The sequence below is a fragment of the Lathamus discolor genome, chromosome 7 (genome assembly GCF_037157495.1).
Source record: "Lathamus discolor isolate bLatDis1 chromosome 7, bLatDis1.hap1, whole genome shotgun sequence".
Taxonomy (NCBI): Eukaryota; Metazoa; Chordata; class Aves; order Psittaciformes; family Psittacidae; genus Lathamus; species Lathamus discolor.
This window is the reverse complement of record NC_088890.1, coordinates 21792305-21816824: the sequence shown is the minus strand read 5'-3', so window position 1 is coordinate 21816824 and position 24520 is coordinate 21792305. Positions and strand designations below refer to the sequence as shown.

The 24520-nt window shown below is 43.8% G+C and overlaps 1 protein-coding gene across 2 annotated transcripts in view; it reads left to right on the top strand.

Annotated features, from left to right (window-relative positions):
- The first annotated feature begins 325 nt into the window (after positions 1-325).
- NUP210 (nucleoporin 210) overlaps positions 326-24520 on the top strand; it is a 67684-nt gene continuing 43489 nt past the window's right edge. The window contains exons 1-10 of one of the 2 annotated variants that reach the window (XM_065687323.1): positions 326-503; positions 10092-10228; positions 11227-11358; positions 13783-13879; positions 16775-16925; positions 19691-19823; positions 20673-20831; positions 21308-21376; positions 21694-21800; positions 23253-23393. In XM_065687323.1, coding sequence (XP_065543395.1) covers positions 340-503; positions 10092-10228; positions 11227-11358; positions 13783-13879; positions 16775-16925; positions 19691-19823; positions 20673-20831; positions 21308-21376; positions 21694-21800; positions 23253-23393 — 1290 coding nt within the window. In that variant the 5' untranslated portion in view covers positions 326-339. Of the gene's footprint in view, positions 504-10091; positions 10229-11226; positions 11359-13782; positions 13880-16774; positions 16926-19690; positions 19824-20672; positions 20832-21307; positions 21377-21693; positions 21801-23252; positions 23394-24520 lie in introns of those variants that run through there. The other variant, XM_065687325.1, reaches the window with a different exon arrangement.

The following is a 24520-nucleotide window of genomic DNA, read 5'->3' as shown; positions in this document are numbered from 1 at the left end:
CGAGCACCGAGGTGCCTCTGCTCCGCGGCAAGCAGAGCCGCGGCCGCCTGGCTTGTCCCTTCAGCGGGACCGGCCACGCCGCCTGGGCAAAGCGCACCTCCCGGCCCAGCTGCTGCAGCCGCTCGCAGCGCGGCGTGCCCGGCGGGAGCGCTGCCAGCCGCCGAGCTCTGCGCTAGCCCCACTGGGCGCAAGGCCCAAGCCTCGGCGCTGCCGGGGCGCGCAGCGGGCAGGCCTCCCGCCGCTCCTCGCCCCTCCGCCCCCCGGGGCTGACGTCCCTCCCCTCACCGCCCTCAGCCGCCCTTTCCCGCCCACACCGGCGGCGGTTGCCCGTGGCGGAGCATGGCTCTCCCCGCGCCGCTGGCGCTGTCTCTCCTCCTCCTCCTCCTCCTCTCCCCCTGCCTCTCCGCCTCCTCCAAGCTCAACATCCCGAAGGTGCTGCTGCCTTTCACCCGCGGCACCCACGTCAACTTCACGCTGGAGGCCAGCGAGGGTTGCTACCGATGGTGAGTGCAGGTGCCGCCGGCCTTTGTCGCCGCTCTCTCCGTCCCTGGCCGCCGGGATGCACCTGCGGCGTTTCCTCGTCCCGCCGCGGGGCCTGGTGGCCGGTCCCCGGGGGAGCCGGGAGGGCCAGGCCGCCCCTCGCCGCTCTCACGTTACTTGGAGTGTCCCAGCAGCGTGGGGGCAGAAGCCGAGGTAACCCCCGAGGGCAGCGGCAGGGCTTTGCCGACTGACGCCGGTGTGGGGTGGGCTGGGTTGGGTTGGGTTGGGTTGTGCTGCGGGGGTCGACCCCGCTGGGAGAGGAGCTCTCTCTGGAGGCCAGGGCTGAGCCGGCCCTGCGGCGAGTGTCCCTGCTGCTGAGAGCTTCTCGCCATGGCTGGGCGCCCGCCTGCACCTCGCACCCCACATGCACCCACCCGCCCCACCGTGCCCACCCCGCAGCTTCAGGGACCCCACCGTGCCCCCCCTGCCTCCACACGCACCCTCAGCGACACTGCAGCCACCCCTGTGTGCAGGCGGCACCCAGGGCTGGTGGTTGTGCTGCTGGTGTGGAAATGCCCCTTTCCTTGCTGTGATTATAGGGAAGTCTGACCGCTTTGAACATGGGGTACGGACTTCAAGAGTCGCAAGTAGCAAATAGCTAAGTTGAGAGCCTCTCGGTGCTGCTGTTGAGTGCAGACAACACCCTGCTCATGTCGCCTGGGGACAGCAAAGTCAAGTTGTCCAGAAGCAAAGCTTTCCTGCCTCTCCTGTTGGAGGCCTTAGTGCTGGGCACGTGGAATACACCAACGTCTGGGAGCGCCGCGACCTGCCTCGTGCAGGGGGGGCCCTGCAAGCCAGGCACATGGGAGGCAGGGCTGGGCTGTGGTAAGCGCCAGGGCCTGGAGGAAATCCCACAGTGTGTGTGGGTTTAGAAACCGTCTTTATATTCCACAAGCATTACCAACTCCTCGTCCTCTCCCTGGCATAGCAGAACTGTAATTTGGATCAGAAATGAGCAGGAGGCACCCACCTGAAAAAAAAATGTGGCAGCCAGGATATGTTTAGGATCATACTTCCATGTGTGCCAGATGGATAGCAGTTTGTATAGCAGTTTTCAGTTGTTATTTTGTGGCTGACGGTTACTGAAATATATCTTGTAGGGCCATGTTTTCACTCTGTATCAGTTTATTTGCCTGGTGGTCCCACACTTCTCATCCCTGGGCTGGTTCCGAGCCTTTGATCTGTAGTAACTTGCACATTTGAATGTGTACACAAGAAGTGCACACAAGAGCGCTAATAGGAGTTTCTCCAGAAGCTGCCTGTAAGGCAGTTAACTAGATGAGCCGTTTGTGGTTGTGTAATTTTATTTTCATATAGTCTATCTTAGTGAAAATCTTGTATGTTTATTTTCTTTTTCCTTGTTATAATCTTTGAGGCAAATGACTCTTTAAAAGGGTTTGGTTTACGTGGTAAAGTACATTGTAAGAAGCTAAAACATGGACTCATCAAAGCACTGGTAAAATCTAGGAGGTGCAGGCTCTCCCATTTAGCCAGTGAACAGCTAGGTGATGCTGGGCTGGCTGCCGCCATTCCTGCGTTGCTGCATGTGCCTGGTGCTCAGAAGTATGCAGACATTCGCAGGTCTCACTGAAACCTACAGATGAAAAGATGTAAGGTTGTACTTGAGGGAAATACCAAGTTTGGTCCACAGACCTATCTAATGAGGGTGATTTGTAAGCACTTCAGGGCACGTTATGTTGGTGCCCATTGCTAGCAGTGGGTCACATCCCTCCTGATGTAGATAGGCTTTCACATGCTTTCCATCCTCTCCTGTCTGCCCTTCAGAGATTAATTTTGGTTGAGCATTAAGGAAGCTGTATCAGTTTCATAGAGAGTGTGTCATAATTTTCTGTGCTTGGGTTGTAAATGTGTATTTATTCACTTCTGCTTTGCAAGGACTGGCAGGATGTGGGTGCTAAAACTCAACGTGTGCTTACAAAACCATCAGGAGGAAGCAGCAGCAGCATGTGTGTGTGACTGAATGGAGCAGTAATGCTCCTCGCTGTGCTCAGAGCACGTTTGCTAGATTGCATCTGCAGCTTGCTTTCCCTTTACATCCTTGGCCTCACGGGCCTTGGACTGTAGGGGATTAGAAAGCGGTGTACTTTGAGCAGGCAGGCAGCTCCACAGCTACTTGCTGACAGGTTTCCTGTACTTTCATTTTGAAGCTTTCAGTAGTAGCTATTACTGGAAGGAGGCCTTTGAACTGAAGGAGTTAGTAGTTGTCAAATGTAGTGACTTCAGAAGTAGTGACCATTCCTCAGCCAGGATTTGTAAAGGGATGGGTAGCTTGCATGCACAAAAGCATGGATTTGGAGTAGAAATCACAAGGTCCAGGCCCTTTGTGTCCAGAGAAGGGATTGAGATTGTGTAATACGGCTGAGCGCAAGGTTAGAGCTAGAGTATGAAAGTTGTTAATGTCTTAGAGCAGCATCTGTCTTCAAAAGCCATCCTTTGAGTATTTGAAGGACTGCATTACTCATCTCAAACATTCAGCATTCATACCTGAGTGTCCAATTTTGTGAAAAATCAGTCAGTGGCATGCTGTGACCTTATTTCTTTCTGGTTTCCCATTGGGACTTAAGGTTTACCTCTGAAAGCAGAAGATTTTCAAAGTAATTGTAATGGTGTCTGAGAGTTCTAGTGGTTCAAAGGAAAAAGGTCAGTTTTTATCATCATCCCAGCAGATTGGGAGCCATGAGAAAATTACAAACATGGCTTTAAAGTATTTTCTGATTTCAAGATGCTCATGCCTTCTGGCATGAGTTGCCTTTATGTTTATATTTTGGTGAAAGCTTTGTTTTCAAAGCATGCACTGTTCCCATCTGTAAATACTGTATGTGGTACTGTCTGCAGGGACAAAACACAGTCTGTGTGAGTATATTTAGCATTTATATTACATCTGTATTTATCTTTAATTACCTTAATCCAGAAATTGCACCTGGAAGAATGAAAGCATTCAGAAGCAGAATTCTTTCCTGGAAATCTGCCTTAGCATAATAACATTCTGGGCCTAAAGGGGAAATACAGAAACAAAGCCCCATTCCCCCCAGGGTATACAGTGTGGCACAGGGTCTTTATAGCAGAAATTGTAGTGTATAAATATGCTTACATGCATGTAACATTATTTTATATCTTGTAGAATTCATATGCATGGTGAGACCTGAGGGAAAATTAAGCTCTGGGTGTTAGCTTTGAGATATTCAACTGTTTGCATTTGAACCATTGAGCATTGAAGTCAGAGGTTTTGCTGTGGAAAGGTTACAGCAATAGGAAACTGCTCAAAAGTGATGATGGCCCTGTACGCTGTTGTTTGTTGCAAGTATAATGATGGAGAGTTTCTTGCCACCTTAATAAAAGGATCTGTGTGTGCTGCCAAAGTCCTCACTGACTCGTTACCTGAAGCTAAGTGAAGCTAATTGCCATAGCCAGAGAAGCAGGAGGCAGATCATGGGGGTGAGGGAGCCAGCAGCTGGGTGGTGTCTGAGTTGTGTGATGCACAGGTACTTCTGAAGAGCCCCAAACATACGTACTGTGCTGCTGTTGCAGTCCTTGGCTGCAGAGCTCATTTTCTAGCTCCTTGTCTTGTCATGCTTCTGATACTGGGTTGTAAATTGGCCTTACCACTCCGTGTAATGTGTGTGGTGCTTACATGTTTTAAAAATGTATGCTATCATAGATTTGCAGACTGGTTTGGGTTGGAAGAGACCTTACAGCTCACCCAGTTCCAGCCTCCTGCCCCGGGCAGGGACACCTTCCACTAGAGCAGGATGCTCCAAGCCTCTGTGTCCGACCTGCCCTTGAACACTGCCAGGGATGGGGCAGCCACAGCTTCTTTGGGCACCCTGTGCCAGCGCCTCAGCACCTTCACAGGAAAGAGCTCCTCCTAATATCTAATCTACATCTATACTAAATAGTGTTTCTGATTGAGGTTTGTTACTTTGCTATAAATCTGAGTCTCATCTCTGATAATCTCTGGGGGTTTTGTTTTTCTTTCATGGATTGCCTGTTTTACCACAGGTCTAAAAAACCCTGTCTTTGACTTCACTGAAAAATGTTTTGTGTGAGATACTGACTGTTAATTTCCCTATTATGAAATGACATCTGAAATAATGGTGGTTATTCACTGCAGCTCTTCCTGTGGGTCTTACCTGCTCTGCATTTCCTAGTTAGAAGGCCATTCTAGCAGGCCTCTCTCCCTCTCGGGGGTGCCTGCGCTGCTGACTGCTGGGTAGGCTGGCTGCACTGTGGTGTGTGCTTCCTCAGTGTGGCTTCAAGCCCTTGTAGAAACCAGAATGAGCTCAGAACTGGGTTGAGATATCCTTGTTAGTGAAATGAGGTGTGCTGTGCTGCTGGTTCAGGGCTGTGTTACCTGAATGTGTTGGCTCAAAATCAGAACGGTGGTGTGAGTCTGTGGGCATAGGTGTCCTGCCAGACTTGAAGAGGTGGAAGAAATAATCGTGGGTTTTGCTTTAGTCCGTGTATCAACCTGCAGTGCACATTTATTGCTGAAGAAACCTTTCATAACCAGGCATAACCTGCCTGGGAAGCAGGACAGGGAGGGGAGGGGCTGTGCTTGATTTTGGCAGTGTTCATTGCTGAACACCCATGAAATGTTTTAAGAGTTCTGCTCCCTTTGGGTTTGGGTCTCACCTCCGTAATTGAAGCTTTAAAGGTGTCTGCATGTGAGAATGTTTAAAAGGGTGGGTAGTGGGGAAGAATGCAAAATGGGACATAGTAAACTGCTGCTTTAGTTGTGGGCTTTTTTTTTGTTTTTTATTATTTTTTATTTTTTGTTTTGTTTATTTTTTGTTTTTATTTATTTTTTTAGTTTTATTTTCGAATTTGAAATCAGGCTCAGCTCATTTCAGAACAACTTGTGTAGACCAACCCTTATTTATTGCATTCTCTTAGTTGGAAGATGAGTGTCACTAGTGTGGCATGCCAGTTTCCTTCATGCAGCCACGAAAGGTACAGAAATAAGCATTTAAGGTGAAATGCTTCTGGTTACCAGTTGATTTGACAAACCATCCAAGTTACAGCTGGGCATCTGGGTTGGATTCTGAGTACAATCATCACCGGTTTAATTCTGCCCACTTTGAAGTTAATGGCCATGCCTTCTGATCACCATTACAGCAGCCACCCTGGTAAGCAAAAGCTTTGTCTTTGGCTCATTCTGTAGTGTGATGTTGCGATTTGCTTTTAAAGCAGAACTAGATGGAAGATTTTTGTTTTCCCAGTACAATAAGAAGCATCCTAGGAGAGGGTTGAGTGAACAATAGAGAGAGAATCTGCCACTGTGCCATCAAGAATTCTCAAGAGTTAGGGAAGTCTGCCAGGCTTCCTTTGTGTTTTCTTTGGAATGGGTTCAGTTCCCAAATCGTTGGTTCTATAGGAATCTAGTTTTTATCATACAACTGCAGTTGCCTGGATGCTGTTCTGGCTCTTGTGTCTCTTTTCACTTGTGTATGTCAACAGTGCTAGTCCCAAGAGTGACTGGGAATAAGGTACCTGGTTTGTTGGTCAGTCCAGTCTTACTGCACTCTTGCAAAACTTTACTGTCCAGTTTCCCACTGGCTACCTATGTGCCCACATGCCTGATACAAGTTCTAAAAGATGAGATCAGTTGCAGTTGTGGTGCATCTCCACAAGGGAGGATTTGTGCTAATGTAGGCCCTGGAGTTCAGTCTGAAGAGCTGACAAAATAAAAAGTGCTGAAGCAGTAAGAACCAACAGAGGTGTCGGTTTTATATTTGCCTGATTTTTAAACCAGCTGAGAAAGTATAATCCTTGAAGTAGTCACATGTGATATTACTGAACAGTTGATTAAGAAACTGCAGGCTTAGGTTTAGGTAGATCTGTAGGTATAATCTTGGCACACAGTGTCAAGGAGGTGAAAGTTGTGTATGAAATGGAAATAACACTTTCTTGCAAGTGTTATTAATTCCCCAGCAAATAGGATTTTATTCTGAGGGAAATAAATACAGGGACTTCTGTTAGCTAGCCCCACTTCCCTTCACGCTTCTTCCTAGAGCTTCCTCCTCTGCCTTGCTTGTTCTTACAGGCATTGGTATGGGATCAAGAGCTAGTGCCAGAAATGCTTCCCATGGCTCGCTTCTCAGGATCTAATTTTGACCTCTGACAAGCCTAGCTCTCAATATCACATGCTGACGTGGTGCTGAAGAGCTGCTGGAATTGGAAGAGGGTATAAATGCAGTCTTTGATGTAATTTTAAAGCAAAAGCTTCTTTTTCTCGTCCATCCAGGGTGCTGTAGTGATCCTGGTGTGTATTACGGCAGATGAATACCACTGACATCCAGCCTGTTTGATAGTTCCTTTTCCCTTCTGTTCTTGACACTGAGTCGTATATGCCTGTAAACAGAACTTGCTTTTGATATTACTGAATGGTATCGAGGGGTCATCAAATATTTCAGATGTTATGGTGTAAAATGCAAGAGTCATGCAGATTGGTTTTTAATGTAACTCAATAGTAACTCAGGTCTCAGAAAGGCCCTGCTGCACTAGCCCACTTCAGGCAATTGCCTAAAATTCCATCTGACCATCATTACCATCTTGTTGGTAATAAAACTAAAAATGTATTAAAAAAGTAAGAAATTCAGCTGATATTCTACTTCCTGTTTAAACTACTGTGAGAGGCCAAGTATTCTCTGGTCTCAGGTTCCCTACTCCAGTGACAGCCTGGAGTTAACCAGCATTCAGCTGGAAAAGCTTAAAACTTCCGTTACAGTTGTGGGCTGTAAGTTGACAGCTAAAATTTAATACAAACTTTTAGTTTATCTTTGTTCCTTTTTCTAGTCTGACAAATATTCTGTAATTAGATTTAGTTTTACAATGCTGCTATTAGTGCAGACTGTAGTGGTTATGTATTGCCACACAGCCATCTATTAAAAGAACAAATACAAAGCACATTGAAACCTCTGTTGTGTTGTAAACACAAGTAATTTCACATTGCAAGAATGCAAACCCCTCAAATTAATTAAAAAAAAATCTAATGGCACATAATATTAGTCAATAGAAAGAGCTAAATAGTAAAACTCAGTTCCATGCATATAATGCTTATTTAGAAATGCCTGCATGCATGTTCAGTCAGATTGGCATGCTCAACTCAAAAAGCCTACCAGCCAAGTGCGGAAAGAGCCTTACTGTTTGTGAATGCTAACAGTGCTGAAGGAAACTTGTGGAATGTTGGAAAACAGTTTCAGGGCTGCCTAAGAAGCTACAGAATGACAGGAAAATAATTGTTCAGTCCTGAATTAATCTCTTTAGAGTGAAGCTAAATGTACTACTAATATAGAAAAGAAATCATGTTGGTTTAGAAACACTGTACACCCCAGTATGACAAAATAGGCCCATATTTGTATGCATTGCTTGGATATCTAGAATAGAGCAAGCACTTTTAAGGCTTAATCTTCTATGTGGTTTTTAAATTTTCCATTCCATGCTGCTTGGGGTTGGGTTTCCCCTGACTAGATAAAATAATATGAAATTTCTGCATGAGCAGTTGCTATTGTTATTTCAGAATCCTTTAAAACTAACCTTTGTGTAAGCAAAATGTTGGGAGCAAACCAATATTCTGAATTTAATTAATAATTAATTGGATTAATGAATTTTGGCCAAGACAAACCTCCTGTAGTGCTGTGCAGTGCCTGTGAGCCTTCACATTGCCGTGAGCAGGTGTGACTGCAAATGCACTGGCCAGCGTTGAGTGCCCTTGCATCACAAGCTTCTTGGGACAGTATAGCATGATAAAATCCAGACACATATGTAGGGAACTGGAGAGCTGACACACTGCGGGTTTGTTTCATGTGAAGTTTTGGTGAGGAATGCTGCATTAGCCCTCTCAGACTGCTTCAAGCTGAAGGACATGCTCTTGGTGCTTTGTCTGCAGGCTGCACTGTGTGCTGCTTAGTGTTGAAACAGGATTTAAAGTTTTATTCCAGTGACAACCAGCACATTGGTCCTTGCTTGCCTGGGCTGCAACTGTTAACATTATGTTCATGAGTAACGTGTTAACAGCTGTCACAGCATGTTCAGTTATCTTACAGTTATTTATCAAAGTGGATTCAGTTTTAGTTTACAAGAATTTTTGTTGTTCACTGTTATGGATTGGTTGGTTCTGCCAGTATTAAAAGTACATAAAGCCTTCATCTGGGGAGAAGGGCATGCAGGAGCTTGCTGTTTGTTTGCAACTCCTCTCCAGCTCCTTGTTGAGTTAGGTTTTCCCCATAGATCTCAGGTAGGCATTTTGAACATCCTCCAGAAGAGAAGCCTGAATCAATCCAGCGTCACCATCTTTACCAGGTGGGGTTCTGGTGTCTGGTTAGGAGTCCATTTACCAGACAATGCAATGCTGTCATCATCTGGGAGGAGCAATTCCTCAGCAGTTTTGTCATCAGTGCTTTCTTTCATGGATTTAATCCTCCCAAGGACCCTTGTGAAAGAGCTTTCACTGGGATCCCAAAGCAAACAGCAATGGCTTAATTCACTAGCGGCTTAGCAGGGTGCTGGGCCCTGGGCTGTTCGCTGGCAGGCTGCTTTCTGCTCCCTCTGCAGGAGCTCCCGCACGAATGGTAAGGAGAAGCCATGTCCCAGTTCTCATCCCAGCTGGGAGGAGTGACATTCGTCAATTAGTTACCAGAGGTATGGCCTGCTTGAATCTGTCTGTTGCTTTGAGCAGTACATTCAGGCCTCAGACACATATTGCTGTTATCTCAAATTTAATTTCAAAAGGCTTGGTTTCTAATAATTTAGGAATGTATTTAGTTTTCCCTCATCTCAACATTTTTGGCACACAGGAAGGGAGGGCAGGGCTCCATGTCTGTAGTGAAGTTCTCACAAGCTCATTCCTGGAGAAGTTGTCTTTGGAAAAGCCATGCAAGTGAGAGCAGGGATTACCAGATGCATTGATTTTAGGTCAAAATTCCATGTAGGCTTATGTTTTACCAAAGATGTTTATACATCTTTGCATGTTTTACTCAGTGTTACATATTTCAGGCTAAAACCATTTAAGAAATGCTTTTTCTTACTTGTTGAGAGGCTCTGCCATAGCAGACTTACATAACTGTGATGTTCTGCTATCAGGGAAAACTTCCAGTGTTTCCAGAACTTTGTTTCAGACTTGCTTTGATAATGCAATTACAGGTGGTGACTGGAATTTAGCTAAAATTGTTTCACCTTCTGCTTCAGTATTCTGTATGTGGTTTTGCTTGTTCCATGCCTCTAAGCTAATAAATGGTCAGGCCAAAGGCTTTGTGACTCTGTTAGGAGTATGGCATTCAGCAGTGACCATACCACAGTGGAGATAACGCTGTTTGCCTGGGTGCTGGTGGGCCTCTGCTCTGTGCTCTCCCCCTTCCTCAGCCTGCACTTGCTTTTCCTGAGGTCCTGCAGGAGCTGTTGCAGTCCAGCTCTTGTGAAAGCCAGGCCCTGACCAGACAGTATGTCTCATGTAAATTATTTTTGTGGCTTTTTAACCAGACCCTTGATTTTTGTAACTTGAATGCTGCTAACACAACCAAATACCCTTGTAGGTCCTCCACCCGGCCGGAGGTGGCGAGCATAGAGCTGATATATCAGGATGAGCGCCAGTGTTCCCAGAAAGCTCTTGTCCAGGCACGGTCTTCGCAGCCCACCCGACTGACAAGTATCATCTTTGCTGAAGATATAAGTAAGTTTTCACTTTCATAACACACCACTTCTTGTTTATGGGCATCCTGGCATCCTCCAGAAACAAAGCAAAGATTAAAAAATGCCCAAACCAAGAAATTTCCATTCATATGCATGGTCATAACTATACAGAATCACAGAATGGTTTCGGCTGGAAAGGACCTTAAAGCTAACCCAGTTCCAACCCCCTGCCACGGGCAGGGACACCTTCCACTAGAACAGGTTGCTCCAAGCCCCTGTGTCCAACCTGGCCTTGAGCATTGCAGGGATGGGGCAGCCTCAGCTTCTTTGGGCACCCTGTGCCAGCGCCTCAGCACCCTCACAGGGAAGAACTTCTGCCTTATATCTAACCTAAATCTCCCCCGTTGAAGTTTGAGCCCGTTGCCCCTTGTCCTACCGCTACAGTCCCTGATGAAGAAAACATTAATGATACATCCAGGAAAAAGGGTAATTCCTTTTAAAAAAACCCAACCAACCAACCAAACAAAAAGGCAAGGGTGGTGGCTGAACATAATTTTCAGTACATACTTTTTCTGTAATTCAAATTCAGATGTTTTGCATTTAGAAAGCCATTGTGTCTGTCATACAATACACCTAGTTAGTTTTTATTATCGCAGATAGGCAAAAATATGATCAATTAAATGTCTTGCAGTCACTAGATGAAGAGGTGTACAGGGGTTTATCATCTGTGGGTGAAAGTCCAACAGTTGCACTGTAAAAACTCTAAATATCTACTGAGATAAACCATCCTTTAGTGTAGGTTGGAATCATGTTTTCTTAAGATTTATTCCAAAGTTCAGTGAGGAAGGAAACTGCTTTTCTTGCTTAGCCACAATCACCATTTGACCAAGAGTTTCTTGGTCAAGGTTATGACCTAGTTTCAGTTCCTTCAGTGTCTTGTGCTATGGGCTAAACTTGAGCTGCGTTTATCTTGTGGGTGCTCTTGATGAGTGCATCCAGTATTGCTGATCTCACATGCTCTTTCTGTTTCTCTTCAAGTGACTGGACAAGTGCTTCGTTGTGATGCTATAGTGGATACAATTCATGGCATCCAAATTGTGTCCACAACAAGAGAGCTCTATCTTGAAGATTCACCACTGGAGCTAAAAATTCAGGCTTTGGATTCTGAAGGTAAGAGATTTACTTACTAGTAGGCGATAAAGAGATTTACTTACCAGTAGGAGATAAAATACATATTGAACTCTTAATTGTCTGACACGGGCACCGGTTTTATTTGTGACACAACTGAGTATCAAGGTGAATAATTTAAAGGCAGTTCTTTGGATAGTACGTTAAGTAACCACTTCTTTTCGTTCAAGTGTAAAATCTAAATGCCACCTGAACAGGGAAGTCAAACACTGCTTGATTTCCAACTTTTGCCTGCCCTTTTTCCTTATTTTCCCAGGAAACTTAACTGTAATGCTAAGGGTATTTTTAGAAATCAGGTTTTTACTCACAGCAGTTGTCCGGTGGAAGTGTCCCACCAGGATTTAACCAGAGTGAGCAAGGCTGCACAGGAAGGTGAAGTAGCCTGTTTGTTTTTTTCTTTTCTTTGTCTAAAGAATTTCGCAGAAGGACATTTTATCTGAGTCCAGTCAAGTATCCAACAGGATGCTGGAGATTATATAGAAGACCAAACACCTGTTGCTTGGATTAATAACTGTTAATTATTATAGAAACACTCACTTTTGGGAGGCACCTTTCAGGCTCATGACAGTCAGAGCTGCTGAAGCAGCACAGAAGAACAGCTCTGTCCATGTAGGGCTGTGGAGCACAAGTCACTGCCTGTACTGACATCTGAGGAGCCTGGAGGGTGATGTGGGAGCTGGCCAGGCAGCTGCCCTGCAGTTCCTGTGACAGCCCTGTTATCCTGCAGGGAGGGACAGAGACATCACCCAGTTCATGGCTAGTGCTGTGTTTCCTGTTTGCTTCCATGGGCGCTGTTTCTGATAAGCTTAACCTGGAGACAGCTGCGGCCCTCTGTGCTGGAGGTGTAGCTGATCCTGTCTGGGCGAGTGAGACCCTGCATGGACTGCTAGGTTATCTGATAATGCCTGCGATAGGTTATCAAAGATAAACTGACTTTGCCTTTGTAGTGCGGGACCCCAGCAGGAGTTAGGGCATCCACAATGGTGGCTCAGAGGCTGAGTTCACTCTGGTGCTGGCTGTGCCCATGCGTAGCCTCTCTATAGTGCCACCATGTGCAGTTCTCCACTGGCCTCATGATGTTCAGCTGAAGCAAAACAGAAGTATGTCATACAGCTTTACAAAGCTACAGCATGCATCGTTAAAGTTAGACTTGAATGCATGTTTAAGTAATCCAGTCTCCATCCATTTTAACTATATTGCTGTGTTTTGAGAGTTTTGTGTTTAAATCCTGTTTATTTGGGATTTGGTACTGTGTGAAATAAGCTGCATTGAAATAACGTAGGCTGTGTGTTGTGTTAACTTGTCTTAAAATATTTCGTGACTTAAAAGTGCCATAAACCTTTAAGCATAAGAACTTGGTAATAAATTTGCTCTAATTCTTTATTAGCATAGTTATAAATGTCAAAAGGAGTACTTGAGTGTAATCATGAAAAATCTTTGGGTTTATTCTATTTATTCCTTTCTGTTCCTTTTTAATATTTACAATTTCTCATGTTCTAGTGCTTCACAGTTTCTAGAAGAAAGGTGCTCAGTTTGAGTTCTGTGAGTGAAGACCTATTCCTGTAGGAGTAAATCATATTTGTGCTCAAACCCAAAGCAATCTGTGAGGTGAACTCAACTCGCTAAGTTGGTATCCCCCATCCCAGTGTTTGAGAATGAAAGGTAGTTTAGCAGGTTATTTTGATGTCCTGCTAATATTCAAGAAATAGTAAGGTTTTTATGGTTAAAGTGAAAGGGAGGTGAGGGTGAAAAGGCTGAATGGAGACCTCCTAACAGCCTTCCAGTGTCTGAAAGGGACCTACAAGGATGCTGGAAAGGGACTCTTCACCAGGGACTGTAGCGACAGCACAAGGGGTGATGGGTTCAAACTGGAACAGGGTAAGTTTAGGTTAGATATAAGGAAGAAGTTCTTTGCTGTGAGGGTGGTGAGGCGCTGGCACAGGGTGCCTAAAGAAGTGGTGAATGCTCCATCCCTGGCAGTGTTCAAGGCCAGGTTGGGCAGAGCCTTGGGTGGCATGACCTAGGGTGATGTGTCCCTGCCTATTACAGGAGAGTTGGAACTGGATGATCTTAAGATCCTTTCCAACCCAAACCATTCTATGACTCTGTGATTTCTTGGGGGCTGATGAATGGAGTGTATATGGTGACCCCTGCACCTATCTAGCAGGCTCATAAAGAAACAAATGGTGTTGCAAAATGTGAACAGAGAAACCAGTTAACAGAAGCATCTTCCTTGTGCCAAGGTCAGTCAAGCAAGCTACGTTGTGGTTTTTACCTGCATACAGATTGAGCTTCATGTAGGGAAAAGAGAGGGAAATTTCCAAGGGGAAAAGTGCTGGCTTGTGTTGCAGGAAGACTCTCTGCTTGTTACTTAGCTTTGTTTTGATCTGATTGTTTAATCTGTAGGAAACACTTTCAGCACACTGGCAGGGTTAGCCTTCAACTGGACAATAGTAAAGGACACAGAGGCTGATGGCTTCTCGGATTCCCACAATGCTCTGCGGTGAGTTCATTCAATTTGTTCTCCAAAGTCTTAAGTCCATTGAGTTTGATGTGGGCAAATACTGCCCCACATCAGGCAGCTTACTGATCCCATGACCAGTATAGTGCTTACAAGTCAATTGTTTCAGGGGGTTGGGTTTTTAAGTGCCTACTCAACAGCCTGGGCACTCTGATCCCTGTCTAATTTAACAGCTGATAGCTTTATTGAGCAGTCCAGGTAGCTCTAATGCAACAGCTAGAAATAAGTAGATGCAATTGTTGATCTTCCTGAAACATCTTGTGCAAAGGAAAGATTTATCAGTAAGATTTATCTCAGGATTTCAGCAGGGAGATATTCATTTATTTATTCTTTTAAAGAAAAATACCAGTCCTCTTCTTTCAGAAAGCAGCCCTCTGAACTGGAGAGTTTTAGGTTTCAGTTAACGCTTAGTTCTGGTGTTGAAATTGCTTTCAAAGTAGCTAACCTTTAAATTGGAATGGACCAAGTGACTGCTTGTTAGCTAGGTGACACACATAAGACAGGGTGAGATGATTCAATGAAAGGTATTCAGTGAAGGTACTCAATATATTGTCTTTCAGACAAAGCAATGACTGGAAAGCTTTTGCTTGATAAATAAGCCATGGTGCTTGGTTCATCTGTACTGACTCAAACAGTGAGTTAACTGGAATTTAAAAATGCAGCATTTTGTGGAAACTTCTGTTCAAAGATCTTGACAGTGCTTTTCAGCATTGCTGTATAATAAGGAAATACTGCCTCCATTTAATGGAGGTGGACTTCTTGCCACAAAGTCAGAAAGCTCACCTTGGTGGGGATAGCAATAGAATCCAGACTGTAGAGTTCCCCCCACATATTTGTCACTGGATCGTTTTTGGCCTCTTGTTTTGGTGTTGTTTTGTTTTTATTTTATGAAGCATGTACACTGTGTAGATTTACAGTGATGACTTCATTCTTTGTTCTTCAATAGCTTCAAACAGAAAGTTGATTTTCCATCCCTATTGAACTAGCCAGAACTGAAGGCTACACAGCAGGACCTTGTATGGGATATTTCTCAAGTTGGACTCCAAGAGTTTTGTCTTTACACTGACAGCAACTGCTGTCAACACATCAGGATCCTGTTATCTGGCAGTATTTTGCTGGTGCTCATCATATTGTATGTATTGGGAAGAAGTTCTTCCCTGTGAGGGTGCTGAGGCGCTGGCACAGGGTGCCCAGAGAAGCCGTGGCTGCCCCATCCCTGGCAGTGTTCAAGGCCAGGTTGGACACAGGCGCTTGGAGCAACCTGCTCTGGTGGAAGGTGTCTCTGCCTGTGGCAGGGGGCTGGAACTGGATGATCTTTAAGGTCCCTTCCAACACAAACCATTCTATGATTGTGTGCCACGGGGAATCTTGACTTTGCTTCATGTGAATGTTGGTAATAAAAAATGCCTTCTTGATGTATGTGAATTTGACCAGACTGCAAGTACATGAAGTGTGTTTTTCCCTCACAAAACATTTTACAGACACTTCTTGAGCACAGCTTTAGTCAAAACCTCCCTAACATCTAGTAAGCTTGTAAGATGAAGGAGATTCAGACTCATAGAATCAGCTAGGTTGGAAAAGGCCTTTAAGATCATCAAGTCCAGCCATTAATGGACATTAATTAATCATGCAGCAGAGGCTTCAGTTACTTCAGCAAACAGGTTCCGTCAGAGGGGAGGTAGAGTGTAGACGTAAAATAATGTAGGAAACTATATCATAGAATCACAGAATGATTTGGGTTGGAAAGAACCTTAAGATCATCCAGTTCCAAACCTGTGGCATGGGCAGGGATGCCTCCCACTTCCTTCATAGGATAATTCTATGATGAGCGTGTGGGGGAACCAGTTTTCCTGGAGAGCAGAATGGCTAACACTTAACTTCCATCTTCAAACCTATATTCCAAATACATTGGGAATGGGAACCCAGAATAGACTCTTTACTGGGTAAACAAAACACCCCATTTTGCAGTGCCTAAAGAAACAAAGCCACAGCATTGCCTGAGGATAGCGAAGCTGCAGGTATGAATGTATGGCCCCTGTCTACACTTAGAGCAGAGTGTGTGCATGGTTGAGTAAGACCGATGAGCCAAGGCCTAGTCCATAGGGCGCATTTTATTTCAGTGTAATTATTTGCTAGAGATGTGATTTTCACCAAACTAATATTGATATATGCTCTTCTGTTAACACAGCTATGAGAACATAAAAAATATTTTAATGGTGTTACAGCTTTGCAAAATGAACTATAAACTGTCATAAATACGTTAATCATAAATGTTTTCAATATGGCTTTACTGATTTTACTGTGAGAGTGCACATAAAGCCAAACAGATCATGTGCATACAGAAGCTGGCATGGTCCTCTTGCAATTTCTGTCCTGTAATTTACCCATTCATGGCAAATTCCCTTCCTCTCTGCTGTCACATCTCATTGAAATTTCTAACACTCACTACAGGGTTCTGCTTGTAGGTGTTTTCATAGTCATTTATTAAATGCATCCTCACTTCTTCATGTAGCTTAAAGTCACGTTTTGGTTTGTTAAGCTGTTGCTTTTATAAGCATAAGCTTTGGGTCTTTCACATCAGTTGTTCCACAATAATCTAGAGGGCTTTTGCACTCTACAGATATTGTAAAAACTGGAGGGATCATTATAGCCAACATGTGCACTCTTCTGATAGCTCTTGAAAGCCCACAAACAGGCTTCAAACAAACTTTTATCAGTCACAGAAATTAGCTGCAGGTATCTTAAAGAATGAGTAAAATTTCGATATCTGGACCCAGGCAGACATCTTAAATTTGCTTAAAAATGGAAGTAGCTGGAATAGTGTGTTTACAAAGATTGGTTGACAATTTTCTGTCCATTTTTTGTTTTACTTTTCAGTATACTCAAGTTCTTTGAATCCACTTATATTCCACCTTCTTATATATCAGAGATGGAAAAAGTTGCTAAGCAAGGAGATACTATTTTGGTGTCTGGGATGAAAACGGGGAGTTCTAAAATAGAAGCAAGAATAGAGGAAAACATCTATACGGTAAGACACTGGCATTCTTTTTATTTTTGTAGTTATTATTTAGTCTTACAGTCCAGTGTTATAGGAATACTGTACATTTGCCTTGCTGCATTGTTGCCATTATGGGTATTAGTGCTGCATCTCTGCTGTACTGGATTGTCTCTGTAGTCTGTATCACAAAAGATGACAGTGCTGCTCCAACCCGAGTGGGCTGGAGTTTGATGCAGTTACCGTGGTGTGGTTGTCTAAGCCAGTGTCCTGGGTTCAGCTTAAACCACAACAGCCAGAATGGTGCGTGTGCTAGAGACCATTTCTAATCCTAACTCTGACAAAAGGCCCTGCTCCAGAGGAATACACTTCAAATACTAGCAGTAAAGTTTGTACAGTTTTATTACTCCTGATATTCATATTATACGTATAAGTAGAATTATGCTGAATCGGGCATTGGTCCTTTAGCTCTTTTTACAAATAACCAGCTAGAACATTTGAGCTCGTTTTGTCAATAAATAAATGGCTAGAACAGATATTGCTGTATTGGATGTACCTTTATTTCCTGTAGTGCTTTGAATGAATGGCATACAAGTACTTTGTTAGTATCTAATTCTACCTCATTAGATTCTGGTCTCCAAGGAAGGGCTTTGGGATCAGAAGGTCAATGCTACAAGGGTGTTAAACTGCAGTATTGGCAGACTTCCCAGCTGTTCTCTAGATCCATGCTGTTTCTTTCTTTGTAACTTGTGGGAACTGAGTTTTTCATTTAACTCTGGCAAGAACTGTTTTTCCTCTTAATAGAATTTGCAAACACCTGAGAGAGTTTTTGTGGGTTATTGCTCACAGGAATATTTAGCATTGTGCTCATATCAACTTAATAATGCACCTTAGAAAAATCCTTCTATAAAATCTGTGTTTTTCTAAAGTTCATCTCCTATCCGTTTTTGCAGATTTGTGTTACCACATGTTGTACACAATGTATTTGCTTAAAGCAGGATTGCCTTGGAGTGTCTAACCCATACTTGTAAAAAGTGGTCTTTGTCCTGCATGACATCCTTGTCTCTAAACTGGAGAGGCACAGGTGTAGTGTGTAGAGCACTCAGTTGATAAAGAATTGGCTGGATGGTCACACTCAAAGAGTTGTGGCGAACAGCTCAATGTCCAAGCTCAGATCAGTGACCGAGTGGAGATCCTCAGGTCGGTGTTGGGACTGGCACTGATCAACATTGTTGCTGATGACATGCACAGTGGCATTGAGCCCATTCAGCAAGTTTGCCAATGACACCAAGCTGTGTGTTGGCTTAATATGCTGAAGGGGAAGGGATGGGATCCAGAGGGACCTGGACAACCTGGAGAGGTGCACCATGCAAACCTTCTGGAGTTCAACAAAGCCAAGTGCAAGGTCCTGCCCCTGAGCACAAACACAGGCTGGGGGAAACTGGATGAAGCAGCTTGAGGAGAAGGACCTGGGGGGGGCTGGTTGATGAAAAGCTCCCCATGATGCGGCTTCAGTGTGCGCTTGAGCCCAGAGCTGCCCCCTGTGCTGGGCTGCACCCCCAGAGCGTGAGCAGCAGCTCAGGAAAGGGGTTCTGCCCCTCTGCTGTGCTCTGGGGAGACCCCCCCTGAGTCCTGATCCAGCTCTGGGGCAGCAGCACAAGAGGGACGTGGAGCTGTTGGAGCAAGGCCAGAGGAGGCCATGGAGATGCTGCGAGGGCTGGAGCAGCTCTGCTCTGGAGCCAGGCTGAGAGAGCTGGGCTGGGGCAGCCTGGAGAAGAGAAGGCTCCTGAAGGGGAGACCTGAGAGCAGCTCCAGTGCCTAAAGGGGCTGCAGGAAACCTGGAGAGGGGCTTTGGACAAGGGCTTGTAGGGCCAGGCCAAGGGGAATGGCTTTAACCTGCCCGAGGGGAGGCTGAGCTGAGCTCTTAGGCAGAAGCTCTTCCCTGTGAGGGTGCTGAGGCGCTGGCACAGGGTGCCCAGACAAAGGTGTAGATGCAACTTTAAGGTTCCTTCCACCCAAAACTGTTGTGTGATTATATATGAATATTGTCTAAATGAATGTAATACTTGAAACATGGCAAATGTGCATATTTAGGATTGTATTTTTATTACAATTCTACCTGATTGTGCTCAATATAATTACCTGTTACCAGGCTGACTTTTTTTTCTTAAATGCTTGTAACTTGCTTTCTGTTTTAATATTTATTTTTCTGAATTAGTTCTGTGCTGATGCTGTAAATGAAATGGAAATAATATTGTTCTGTATGCAGTTTTTCATGGCTTTCTGGTTAGTAGTTACTTTCAATATTTCACTGCTGCCAGACTGCACATTTTCAGTGAACAACCCTTACACAGTTGTAATAGAATTGGTACATTTATCTGTTCCATTCCTAATTTAATAGACCAATGAGTTTGATACAGATTCCTCAGTGAAGTCATAATGGATATGTTGTATGGAGGTACCATGTTTTACAGTAGGGAAAACAAATTTCTGGAGGTCTGACTAGTCAGTGTGCATCTGCCTCAAGTTCTTCTGAATCCTTCAGCAAATGGAACCAAACTGATGTCCCTACACACCTGATCTGTTTTTCTTCAGCCTTGCCCAGTGTGCACAGAGCAGATCTCTATTCCAGTCATTGTCCCTTGCATCTCCCTGTTTGAGAGATTTGAAATGATAATAAAGAGCCAATTACAAGTAGTACTACTCACAATCTCTAAGTTATAGCTGCATGGTCTTTTTCAAACAAATGAGCTGCTGTAAATGTGATTGCTTTTCCTTTCTTTCTCCTAAATCAATAGCATGTACAACCTGCAGAAGTCAGATTGCTCATTTTGGAAAACATCCTTTTAAATCCAGCGTATGACGTTTATCTTCTGGTAGGAACATCAGTTCAGTACAGAGTTCAGACAGTCAGGCAAGGGAAGATCACAGGTTGGTTCTGGTCTCTTTTCTTTCTTTGTTTTTTATTAATGCTTTGTGTGAATTTTTAACTGCTGAGAAAGTTTTAATTGTGTTTAAACTACTTCATTAACGTGTAACGTCACGTGTTGATAGAGCTGTGCAGTTTCTTCTGTCAAAACCCCCATGGCTTTAAAGGATATATACACTCTTGCAAATTTGTTAAGGATGTGAAGATGAGGGTGGCTTAGATCAGGAGCTACCACTGTCAGTTCAGATGTCCTCATTTGCTTCACGTTGCCTGAGAAACTGTCTGGCTTTCTTAGTTAAATCAAATTTACATTAGTAACTTTTCTAACAGAAATGTTTTCTTGACAAATGGATTTGCTCCACTGCTACACGTGTGGGTTTGCTGGCTTTATCTCCAGTTCAAAGTGTGGGAGTTCGTAATTGGGTGCTTCCAAGGAGCCTGTGCTGTGAATAACTTGTCTTTTTCTTTTTTTTTTTAAGGACTTGGGGTAGGAAATATTTTGCTAGGCTGGCAGACGAGGTCAGTGCCACAGCTTATAGTGCACTGTGGAGCGGCAGTAGCTCTACAAAGTAATTTGACCACTTCAGAAGCTGGGCATGAATTGGATGTTAGGTCTAAGCAATGGGATAACATGAGTGGGGAATTGCAGCTTCAAAGAAGCTAGGTGAGAAGCTCGTTTTCTGAGTGTAGTGTTGATGTAAGCACAGAAACGTTCTTTCTACATGACATTAAATATACTGATTTAATGTTGCACTAGGCAGCAATAAAAATTCATCAGCAATAATTAGCATCATCTAAGCACTGCCACACTTACTGTTATTGTTCCGTGTGTTGTCTTGTTTTATGCACAGAATTACGGATGCCGTCAGATCAGTATGAGCTGCAGCTACAGAACAACATGCCAGGTCCTGAGGGAGATGCCTCATGGCCAGTTGCCAAGTTGGACCAGGCAAGCTCAGTTGTAACTGCACTGCGGCGGGGACAAACTAACCTCGTGCTGGGGCACAAGAGTATCCTTCCGAGGTGATGCTTTTCTACTCACATCTTTGTGGCAGGAGATAAAACTTGGCCCTTTGTAGCAAAACAACATAAAATTAACCACAATTTCATGAGTGGCCTTGAAAATCAGGGCCACCTGATGGAGACATAGACAGCAGCAGTGATGTGAATTTAGTCTCAACAGAGCTGCCTGGTGCCTTGAAATGTTCTAAGAAATTAGGTTGGCAAAAGATCACTTAAATCATGTCTGTTCCCCTCAGTCAATGTGGAAATGTGATGGGGCTTTATTTATAGATATTCTCTAGTGGCATCTCTCTGAACTGCTCACTGTCTTTCAGGGTAGTGTTTATTTATTTATTTATTTATGCATTTATTTTCAGTGTATGATTAGCTTTAAATATCCAAAGATGCACAGTGTGCCCCAGGAACTTGCTGGTCTTTACCTTACTTCTTTCAAAACTTTTCTGTTCCTTTACTGAGACTTCAGGTATTCGCATGCAGGGGGTTTCCAGGCTGCCAAACAGCACTGTCTACGTTGTGGATCCTGGGTATTTAGGTTGGTACTGGCTGCAGCTTTCCTGATTGCTCTGGATAATGTCTTGCCTTGTGTTTCTGTTGGTGTTTCTCTGTGTGTGTATGCATGCTTCCAAGTCTCATAATGCTGTTCATAGAAAAGTAACTTTATTCATAAAAGTAGCTCAATGCAAAATAGATTTAGTAGTAAATACTTCTTTATTTTCTTTCATCTTTGTGCTCAGCAGCTTAAGACAATGAATGTGCATCTTCAGAGTGCGGGCACCAGAAGCAAAATGCTTATATCCATTATGTCAAGAGCCTGATGGCTTGTGCTGTTCAATATTTCCTGTTTTGTAGGATTTTCAATTCAACCATGTGACAGATGGGTCCTAGAAACAGGGAGACTTTATGAAATTACAATTGAAGTGTATGATAAATCAAGCAATAAGGTGTATTTATCTGATGTAAGTTGAAATGTTGATATACTTCTGAGTGTCTTTCTCCTAAATCCTGTCTTTCTTTGAAATAAGTTGAGCAGTTTCTGATTTACATTGAGATAGGACATTTGAAAGCATCTTGTTTCTTGCCTCTTCCTTTTTTTCTCACTGTTTTGTTGTTGTTTTTAAACAAAGTACTCTTTTCATGTGATTCTCCTAGGAAGGAGGGTTGAGGCTTATGCAGCCTGGAGAAGAGAAGGCTCCAGGGAGATCTTAGAGCAGTTCCAGTGCCTAAGGGGGCCAACAAGAAATCTGGAGAGGGGCTTTGGACAAGGGCCTGTAGGGACAGGCCAAGGGGAATGGCTTTAACCTGCCCGAGGGGAGACTGAGATGAGCTCTTAGGCAGAAGCTCTTCCCTGTGAGGGTGCTGAGGCGCTGCCACAGGGTGCCCAGAGAAGCTGTGGCTGCCCCATCCCTGGCAGTGTTCAAGGCCAGGTTAGACAGAGCTTGGAGCAAGCTGCTCCAGTGGAAGGGGGCCCTGCCTGTAGCAGGGGGTTGGAACTGGAAGAGCTGTAAGTGTTCTTCCAACCCAAACCAGTCTGGGATTATGCGATTCCATGTGAAAATGCCCATTGTCATATAAGTGCTGTAGGAAAAACCAGAAGTTGGACAGTGACTTCAAACATGGAACGCAGGCTGGGAACTGCAAACCGATTTAACTGCCAGGAGCAGTACTACATCTCATCAGTCCTTCTAACAGAATATTGTCATGTCTAGAGGTAGTCTTTCCTATTAAAGAATGAGGTAGGTGTAAGGTAGTCTTGCAACACTCATGAAGAAGTACCTATTTCAACTGATCATGGGAAGAGCTTTGGTGATTAGCATTTAAACACTTGGCTGTTTGGTAGTTCAATAAAAGGAATTCTTGGTACCAGGCACCAAATAGACAGTGACCTTTAAAAAAAAGTAGATCAACAAACCCCTCCCTTCCCCCCCAGTTTAAATAGTTAATCTGCAAGCAGAAAATCTTTATTAAATCAGTGCTTTTCAGAATATCAGATTTCTGGGATTATAATTTTATTTGCACTTTTTTGCTTCCTGAGATCCAGATCTGAGTTCCAGCTACTGGGGCGGTATATTTGCACACTCTTCCCTTTTTGTTGTTCTTAAGAATGCCAAAATTAACTATTGCAAAATATGGGTTATTTAGTAGTAAAAATATTGGTAATTTTCATGTTACATTACAAGTTGCTGATAATTTAAGTAAATGTTTTCTGTGGAGTTAATGTCTGAAATACATAATCTTATTGAACTGAAACTTGCATAGGGAAAAATTCTTACTCAGCTTCAGATAAGTTTCCTTGAACTCTGTTATCAAACAACTGTTCTCACTGATGTGTTGCTAATACGTTTCTGGCTGGTCGTACAGCATTACTGTCAGTTACCTCTGGCAATATCTATTGAATGTTCTGGTTTTAGAGTATCAGAATTAATGCAGAGCTGCCCAAAGAATATTTTGAGGTGCTGAAGTCATCTCTGAATGGATCATACCATTATGTGAAAGCAATAAAGACGGGTCAGACTGTTCTCAATGCTGCACTGACATCAGTAGTGGATCAGGTATGTTTTTATAATAATTCCTCTGCTTTACTTGTTAGGCCTAAAAATAATCTACCTGTGCAGTAGTGACTCAATAGTGACATAGTAAAAGGAAACCTGGGAATTGCATGGGTCTAAGTTGTCTTTGTTTAAACAGAACCAAATTCTAAAATCCTTAGTTCAGGAAAACTGCCAATTAAGTCAACAGAGGATTTGCTTAAGTAAAGATACTGGGATTCTGCTATGGAGCATGTGGCAAATGCCTGTGAAAGCAGTGGTGCACAGCGCTGATTTGTTTTTTCATGGCAGATGCTAATGTTGGCACATCTCGTTTCCTTGTGCTGGTACAAAGGTCCTCTCACAGTCCCTGAGTGAATTTTACAATTTATTGTGGTAGGATCATCAGTGTCATACCCTGGCCTGCTCTGCATTCAGTTACATTTGGAAAGTTTTCTATCATTTGGTAAGTGATGTTAAATGGTGGAGTGAACATCTGCCAAATGTATCAGCCTGCAAATTAATGTTCATTAACTTTGTGCTAGTTGGGCAGGCTGCTGAATGTATGGCTAACCAGGGCACATGCTGTGCAAGTGATGGGCTTTGCTTGGAACAGGGAAAAGTTCAGCTCTTCAACCCATTTACTGTGAAAGAGCTTTAGTGATTCCCTGAATAGGATTTAGTAGATCCTTGTATCTGACAAGCCATGCTCAGTCTCATGTCAGAGAGGTACTCTTGGATGAAGTGAGGGTGGCTGCAGCTGTTAAAAGTGTCCCTTCAGAGCTCCAGTAAGAAACAGTGTGTTGTGCCAGAGGGTCGTGGCATTACAATGACAGCAAAGTGGTAAAGGCCAGCGTTTTGAGATGAGCTGAGGAATGGGTCTATTAGGCTGAGCTTTGTCTCCATCTCCTGCATTGCAGTATGAGCAAAGAGTAAATGCAGGTGTGGAGTTACTGAATTAGTTCCTGGGACAGAAGCTCAAAAACTAGGATTAGGGAAAGAGTGTATTTCTTACTGCTGTTTGCTGTTAAAATTAATGTGGTCACCTGTATCTCCATAGGAATACTACTCATTTAGTACAATAGCACACTTCGCTTCCATGAGCTATTTGCTCACAAGTAACAGTGTTGATAAGTGACCCTAAATAGTTG